The sequence below is a fragment of the Pteropus vampyrus genome, unplaced genomic scaffold (assembly GCF_000151845.1).
Source record: "Pteropus vampyrus isolate Shadow unplaced genomic scaffold, Pvam_2.0 Scaffold22, whole genome shotgun sequence".
NCBI classification, from domain to species: Eukaryota; Metazoa; Chordata; class Mammalia; order Chiroptera; family Pteropodidae; genus Pteropus; species Pteropus vampyrus.
In genome coordinates this window covers 7,792,452-7,801,076 of record NW_011888803.1, presented here as the reverse complement: position 1 = coordinate 7,801,076, position 8,625 = coordinate 7,792,452, and the positions used below count along the sequence as shown (strand labels likewise).

General features: G+C 39.8%; 1 protein-coding gene across 2 annotated transcripts in view; it reads left to right on the top strand.

Moving 5' to 3' along the window:
* Positions 1 to 3,648: 3,648 nt before the first annotated feature.
* MCOLN3 (mucolipin 3) overlaps positions 3,649 to 8,625 on the top strand; it is a 29,803-nt gene continuing 24,826 nt past the window's right edge. The window contains exons 1-2 of one of the 2 annotated variants that reach the window (XM_011355573.1): positions 3,649 to 3,880; positions 7,337 to 7,495. In XM_011355573.1, the coding sequence (XP_011353875.1) occupies positions 3,653 to 3,880; positions 7,337 to 7,495 (387 nt within the window). In that variant the 5' untranslated portion in view covers positions 3,649 to 3,652. The remainder of the gene's footprint in view (positions 3,881 to 7,336; positions 7,496 to 8,625) is intronic. The other variant, XM_011355574.1, reaches the window with a different exon arrangement.

Sequence of the window (8,625 nt, the reverse complement as noted above, 5' to 3'; positions counted from 1 at the left end):
AGAAAAAGGTTTATGGTTGGAGGTCTACTCTTAAAGAAAAAAAACCTATTTAATGGCGCTTGTTAAAGATTGAAAGCAGACTTTATTCAGGACCATTGAGGTAAGTATAAGGACCACAACAATAAATTTTACAGTGGGGGAGAAAGATGGAGCTAACTCTAAATACAGCGAGGGCAGGCGGGAATTCCTAGTCCAAGTACAGGGTAGATAGGGGTCAGTGGGTGAAAAATTACTAAGAGAAAAACAACAGAGATGATGAAAGTACTGGCTAAACCCATCAAACTGAAAACAGGCCAGGGTGATCAGACACCACCTACAGAATGGCAGAAGGTGAAGAACCCCATCAGATATTGAGGATGATCAGATATTGACTGTGTGTGTGTGTTGGGAGGTATTTTTGGTTAAACTAACAGGGTTCTTGCTAAAACTTGATTTTACGGAGAAGTGCACAGATGAGTCTAGGAGAACATATAGGAGCCTAAAGTTTGTCCAAGTAAAGAATCTTTGTCATATCTCAAGTATTTCTAGTCACATTTCTTCTAAGAGCTTTCTAGGACTCTTTCTGTCCCAGCATCTAGTCTAGAGGAGTCTAGTCAACAGTCCATTAATTTCATAGCAAAACTGGAAGTCTTAGAGAGAGTACAAGGCTCAGGCTGGAAAAGTCTTACACTTCATGATTTTCCCTGTATACAAAAATCAGAATAGACGGCTGCTAGAGAGGACTGAACACTCACCCTTGGCCAGGTTCTTTACATCCGTCCTCGCGTCCCAACCATGTGAGAGGAATGGGACAAGAGGGATGGCGCCTTTTCGGGTTTGAAGCCCGGAGCCCACGGATTTCCACCTCACCTCGCGGCAGCTCCTGCGCAGTCAGAAAGAACCGGAGTAGGGTTGTGCGGGTTGTTTACCGGGACGTGGAGAGCCGTGAAGGGGTGAAGGTGGGGCACCGCAGAGAGACCCCGGACAGCGCCGAGCTCATTCTGTTTCTTTCGCCTCGCCTGTCCCCTTGAAAGACGGCCCCAGAAAGGGCGTGGAAAGGAACCCGAGTCGTGGGGGCGGAGGGGCACGAGTTAAGCGGTCGGAGGAGGGAGGATGCCAACGGCAGCGGCCAGCTTCCGCTGTACCGGGCTGAAGGCTGAGCCTTAGAGACTTCCCGAGCTGCCCGCTGACGCTGCTCCCCTGGGTCTCCACGCGGCCCCAGCCCGGAGCCCCCTCTGCGTGCTGCGTACCGCAGGTGAGCCAAGCCCCACACCGCCCAGAGGCATCAGGTGTCGTGGGAAAGGCGCCCGCGGTGCAGGGAGGAACCGTGATGTGGCGAGTCGCCGGTGACATAAAGCGGGAGGGTAGGACCCTCGGACGTTGGCGTCATGGAAGGAACACAGGTGACAGCGGGGTACCAGCTGCAGCGGTTTGCCGCAGCGCCGGCTTGGCCACCTCGCCGAGGTCAGTAGGGGCACGCGCGGGAGGACCTGGGGTCCCGCGGGGGCCCTTCGCGTCGGGTCGGCGCGCACCCTCGCCCTGGGTAGCCTGGACTCAAGCTGGGGTGGCTGGGAGGCTCTGCCGCGCGATCCACGCCCGGGCGGCCGCCCATGGGGAAGCACGAGGCGCGGACTCCGAGAGCTGGAAGCCACCTGTGGTCCGGTCTCCTCCTGGGAGGCCTGGATTGGGGTAGCCGTCTGGGTGCGGGCTGGGGACTCCGAGATGGTCTGCAAGTTGCACAGCCAGCCTCTTTCCACTCGGATGTCCCTGTATTAGAAGTGTGGGGAGCGGGTTCTCTGTGCTGGGCGAAAGCAACCTCCAGCCGTGCCGGGGTTGTCGAAGCGGATCAAGGGCGCAGTGGCTGGGACGGAAGGCGCGGCCACGGCAGGTCGAGCTCTCGGGAGAGTCGCTGCGGCCTCCCAGCATTCCCCCAATGGAGTGCCAGCCTGCTAAAGTTAGTGTGAGCACTTGTTGAAAAAGGGAGGAAAAGAAAAAAGATGATGGAAAAAAGAAAGAACGGAAAATAGACCGAATTTTTGTGTCTGGTGGAGTGAGAACGCGCTTCTGAAGAAATAAGGTTGCGTTACTTTGTCGCCAGCTATGAGGCTTTACTGTTTACAAATAATCCCTGTTTTTATCTAATTTTCTGCAGCTCAGTCCAATTAAGGCTTTCATCGCCATGAATAAATGTGTGTTAGTCTGTAGAGTCTAAGAGCATGCCTAATATCTCCAGTAGCCTCTCTCCTGACCCGCAGCTCCGCCCATCCCGCATTTCTCTTGGCGCTCTGGGGAGGGTGTGAAGGGTTTGTGGCCCGTGCTCCTTCAGCGGCTAGGGGTCTGGACAGATTTCAATTTTCAAGTGTACCCTCGGAAGGGCTTCTGTGATGCGGTAAAGCTAACGTTTGCAGCAAGTTTCGCGGTCAGTCCTTGTAAATGAAATGTCTTCTCTCCGGGATGACTTGGTGCGAAATGCTGAATAAATTAATTGTGGTTGACTCGTTTGCTCTTTGTTCCTGTGGGTTACTGTTACATGGCATGTGACTAGTTTGTTTAAAGTTTAATTTCCCCTGTATCAAAGTAGAAAGGACTTTATGTGACCTCAAATCTGTAATTCACCGACATGTTTTATTATTAACAGCTTCATTATTATGCTGGTGTTCACATGTGAGTTTTGATCAATGTAAAATCATCTTTGTTTTAAGGCCCATAGGTAAAGTCTCTTTAAATGCTGGTTAAAAATATCAAACCTTCTTGAAGAAGGAAGTAGCATGTTCTTGAGTGAAAATCCTAAGGTATTAATAACCTTTTTCTCTGCTTTATATCTTTTCCTAAGAGTTTTTGTGCTCATACATTGAAAGGCATTTTAACACACACGAGCCACACTTTAATGAATTCTATCGTACTTATTTTATTTAGAAGTTACTGCATATGCTATTGTAAATATGTTTTATGTGTTATCGACTCAGCAATGTTCTTATTAATCTTTTTCTTAATCACGAGTTTAAAAACTTTCCCCTTGGCTAGTTTTCATAGCCAATACTTTTCTTTTGGAAATGTTGTATTTGCTAAGAGTGAATGAATCAGAAACAAAAGTGGGATTTTACTTGAAAAGCAGTGTAGTGTCTAAACAGTGACTTGTCAGATATTGTATTAGTATAGTTTGAATCCCCTCTCCTTGATTTCTGAGTACAAGTTATTGTAAATCCAGCCTTTTATATGGAAGAGCTCTATTCTCCCTAGTGGTGTGCGATATTTTATTTTGAGCAGGTTCCCATAATATCAGTATTAGTCTGAGAGAAAATCTAAGATAAGTCCCAGTTTCTGGAGTGCCTTTGTTGCTCTGGAAAAGCTGACTATGAAGACAATAAAACCAGCCCAATCTTTTTCAAACAGACAAAGGAAATAAAAGGTATGAAGTATTTTGAAAAGTAAAATGTGCTATAGAAATATAAAGCTTTCAATAAAAAGCAACACAAGTGATGTGGCTGATTGGGATTTGGACTTGAACTGAGAAGTAAACATCTAAAGTACAGCTTAGAACATTGGTGCTTACTTGAAACCAAATCTTCTGTCTGGGATTCTTCGACTGTCTGGCAACAGCAAAGAATATAAACTTGTTCCTTTACCTACAGAAAGGAAACAGTTTTGTTTGTTTGTTTGTTTTCCTCTAGAGATGGCAAATCCCGAGGTAGTTATAAGTAGCTGCAGTTTTCACCAAGAGGAAAATGGCTGCACTTTTAACCAGAATACATCTCTCTCGGAGGAGCTTCTATTAGAAGAACAGATGAGGCGAAAACTCAAATTTTTTTTCATGAATCCTTGTGAGAAGTTCTGGGCTCGAGGTAGAAAACCATGGAAACTTGTCATACAAATTCTAAAACTTGCAATGGTGACTATCCAGGTAAGCATCTTAGATCAAGAGTTTGGTGAAAGGCCTCTTTTAATAACAAAGAGGATTGTAGACAGTGATTTTTATACTTTTTAACTGTATCCATAATGGAGAACAATAAAGAACAGAAAATAAGGAAGAATGCAATTTATAACCCTCCTCTCTCCAATATTTGTGAAAGAAGACTGGATTTTTTTTTCTTACTTTTTTCCGTCTCATCTTTCATTAAGTTATAATTTTGGTCACATAATCTAATTAGTTTTCAGAAAAAGGAAATTTTAATATTTGGCTTCCACTTGAGAGGTTTAGCTGAAGCTTTCTGAATCAGCCATGGAAACTAGCTGTTGCCCAACCAGAAGATTCTTTCTTTTCCTAGTTTATTTCCTGGGAATTTCTCTCTCTTCCAAAATTTCTAGGGTTTCTATTAAGGCAAGTACCTGGATTCTCACAGCCCTGTGATCATGGGAGTCCTGCAGTGGAAGAATGTAGAGTTAACAAAAAAGGAGCGGCACAGGTAGTGAAATATGCGACTTCATTTTAGGAGATTTTGAATCTCATTTCCTTGGATTTTCTTAACATATTTGGGGGAAATCATATTTTGTGATTCTTTATGTCTACTAGTGTGATTTACTCTGGTGAAGATCTGTATTTCTATTGGTGAGAGTAATTACCTCTTGTTAAAAACAAAAGGGAAAAATAAAAGCAGATTTTAGTAGGAGAAATGGATGTGAAGCTTTGTCTTTATTAGTACTTTCTCTTCTTGGTGAAAAAAATGCAGAAGTAAATAAATAATTGGTATTCAAAGAGAAAAAAGTTATTTAAACACTGAAGTCACGAATTTTAATAGATTATTGAAACAAATGCTTAAGATTGTCAGAAGCTAAGATGATTTCTACAGTTATATGAAGTTGATAGACTTCTTGCCTTCGTTTCTGATGCTACTTATTGTGTCAAGGGAAATGAACATTTGAGTGACTACTCGACTCTGTTCCAGGACTTTATTTTATTTAATTCCAACATGATTCCTATTGGGTCAATACGAGCATCCTTTATTTTACAGAGGAGGAAACTGATATTTATAGAGTGTTTTAAAAGCCACATGCTAGTCCGTGGCTGAATCAAGACTTTAGAGGTAGGTGCATTCTCTCTAACATATCACCATGAAAATGGATATCCGATTCTCAATATAATAATATTTGACAAGTTGAAATTGGAATTCTTCGCTTCTAGGTAATAATACAGTGTCACAATAGTGAAAAATATGTGTGTTGTTTCTTATAAATAAGGGAGAAAGCCTATATATCAGAAAAAATATAAAATATTCATATATATAGAAAACATATATGAATATTTTTTACTTAGAATGATAGGTGCCACTTGAGTGCCATGTTTCAGGCTAAATATTGTATGGACATCATCATGTTCAATTCTGAAAACAAATCAGAGATAATAGTATTCTCGTTTTATAGATGAGAACATTGAGGCTTTGTGAGGTGAAAATAGCTTCTCATAGTCAGAAAACTAGAAGAGTAGAACTTAAATTCAAACTCAGGTTTATTCCCTCTAAGACATACGATCTTAATTACTCCTCAGTCTTTTAGGAAGCTCATCTAACCTGTGTTTCCTAAGGTGGTCAAGAGGAAAATTGGCCAATGGTTTAAAATGTTAACACTGTTAGTAATGAGCACATAAAAAGTGTTTAGGTAAGTTTTTGAAAGGAACTGAGAGTTTCTTAATTGTGATGTTTCCTTAATCTGTATCTGAGCAATCAAGCAAATATTACATTGAGACAACTTTGTAATGGAGCAAATGAAGGTGACTTGGTGACAGATTCCCTCTTTTTAGGGAAAAGAAGTTAAGTTGGAGGTTTTGTGTCCTCCAAAGATGTATACAATGATAGGCGTCCTATTAAAAGTTTCCTGTTTCCCACTTCCTTGCTCAGTATTTGAATTATAGCAATTCTATCTCAGCCACCTGTACTCCTGCCTGCCTCTATGCCCTTGAGGGCAGGAACTGTTGCCTTCTCATTGTATCCTCAGCACCTAGCTCAAGGCTGGCCTGTGGGAGATACTCAAGTGTTTGAATGAATTGGTAAGAATGTCTGCGAATTCTCTCTCTGGAGGCTTTTTGGTCATCAGCTTCAAACGATGTAAAATCCCTGGAACATCCAACTATCATCTTATTAGAATTTAAATAGGACTTTTAGCTAAAAGAGTCTCTTCAGAAATGGAAGTTAAGTTAGGTGGAAAGTCAAGACATGTGTAGGGTATAGGGCATACATCATAAGAGGAAATGAATGTGATTTGGAAAAATTATTTAACATCTCTGAACCTTTATGTACTTACTCATCTTGTAAAATAGGTATATTAGGGACTATATATATTGTAGATTAGTATGAGGAAAGTTCCTGGAATTGAGTATGCCATGTAAAATACATCTTTCCTCACTCTGGGATCAGAGTCAGAGAGTGTATTTTAAACTTAAGAGGTGTGTGTGTGTGTGTGTGTGTGTGTGTGTGTGTGTGTGTGTGGCGTATGAGAGAGAGATTGAGGTGGTTTGGGAGGGAAGAGGAGGTGAAAGACTTGGAGTAAAGTCAGATTTGGATATGGTTGGAAGAGTTTATATTAATATGGCAGCAGAGCAGTTAAACAGCTTTTTTGTGTGTGAATAATTGGTTTATCTGGGGTTAGTCCTGCATGAATGTTAAGGATATCTTATGTTAATATACTTTAATTTAGAGATGAGTTAAAAAGATATTTTTATTTTGGGTCTTGTCACAGTTTTGGTCATTAGACCTAGGAATATAGTTTGATTGCAGGACTTAGACTTATCTGAGGTATTTCTTACATTATATACCTGCTTCAAAACCTTCTTGATGTCCTATGGAATTCATTTTTAAACTCTTATACTTGCTGTTCAAGCCCCTGCACCAATTGTCTGCACTTCTCTGCTCATTTTTTTTCCCTCACTGTTGCTCTAATTGAATTATGTTGGTATCATCAGTGATACCAACATTCCCCCAAAAGCGCTAAGTTCTATGTTAGTTTCTTAGCCTTTCCCTTATGCTCTTCAGATGTCCTCTGCCCAAATTCTGCACATACTTTGGAGTTTCTGTCATTCTTTCTTTCCTAAGTAAACCTTCCTATTTCTGTAGCCACAGTGACTTCGTTTCTCTGAACATTTAAAGAACTCCTTAAGGACTTCTCTGAACTCTTAAAGCTTCTGATGATTGGGATAATGTCATAAGTGAGATCATACACGAAAAGTGCAAAGCCGCTTTCTTTTTCTTTAGAACTAGAAACCCACCTTATATTTAAATCAATCCACAGCTACCAAAAGTTTAATTTCTATTGAACATATTCAGGATTAATTAGACATTCAATCTTGAATAGATAAATTGATCATTCTATGGATACCTTTTATTTCTTTGCTTTTTCATCTTCTTACTTTTCTTTTTTTTCTTTTAAGCTGGTCTTTTTTGGGCTAAGTAACCAGATGGTGGTAGCTTTCAAGGAAGATAACACTATAGCATTCAAACACCTCTTCCTAAAAGGATATGTGGATCAAACATATGCAGTGTACACACAAAGTGATGTATACAGTCAAATCATCTTCTCAGTGAACCAGGTAAGTCAAGCATGTGCATTCTTTTTTTGAAATGTACAGATAATCTAATGGGATTTCTTGATTTTTCCCTCTCAGGGGTGCATGTGCATTTATTACTTGGGAGAAAGAATAGACTAGAAAATTGTTGCAATGTACATGATAGAAACTAACATTGAAGTGTAGAAGGGTGAACATTTCTCTAATGACATGTATATATGACAAGGATAAAACCATTTTAAATTCTTTTTTAAATATTGCCAACAAACGTTTGCAAAATTAGAAATTGAGAAAAGCTTTTGTTTAGTAACAGAGAGACAGAAACTTTAAAGACTTAATTAAAAAAATCAGAGTCAGGGCTTGGCATGAGAGCCTCAAAGATTTTAGATGGCTAACTGTGACCTTGGTTGTAAGTAGTCATTAAGTCTTCAGAGTTTATATTTTCAGGGGCTCTTAACACATAATGAGAATATTAACTTTGTAGAGTGTATATAGCAACTAAGACCTGAAAGTTTATTTAAAAAATAAGTACAGCCTTTATGTCATACATAACAATGACCTCATTGTAACATTGATTAACTGTCAAAAAAATCTTGTTTTTCATACAGATGAGTCAAATTCCTATTCTGAGTTTCTAATTAATCTGTTTTTGCTATAAACAGTATCTTCTCAAGATCCTAAATCTCTTATTTTGTACATATCATTGAAAATGTTCTTGAAGTAGTATTTCCAACCTGGGTTGGTTTGCAGACCACATTTAAAAATTATTACAACTCTTCTTGAAAAAATTTTTATAGTGCAATTATGGCTCTTCATCTTCTAGAAACAATCTATGCATAGTGAGATAGTAAATTGCTAGGATAGGATATATCATTATGGTACCAAGGCTTTCTATTAGTATTCTGATTGTGAAAATTACCTGAAATCTATAGAAATAGAAGTAAGCTGTATAAGTTGTTAAACAGAATTATGTACTATAACATATAAAGGAAAAAAATAGTATAATGCTGGAGATATTGTTTCGAAGTTTTTGTTTTAAGCTTACTAAGGTTCTCTAAAGCTACTCTGAACCAAATTGATAGTTTGCTCAGTTTGTTTTTTTCAGGGGGGATTGTAGAGGCAAGAAGTAAATAGTTCATTAAATTCCTCTTAAT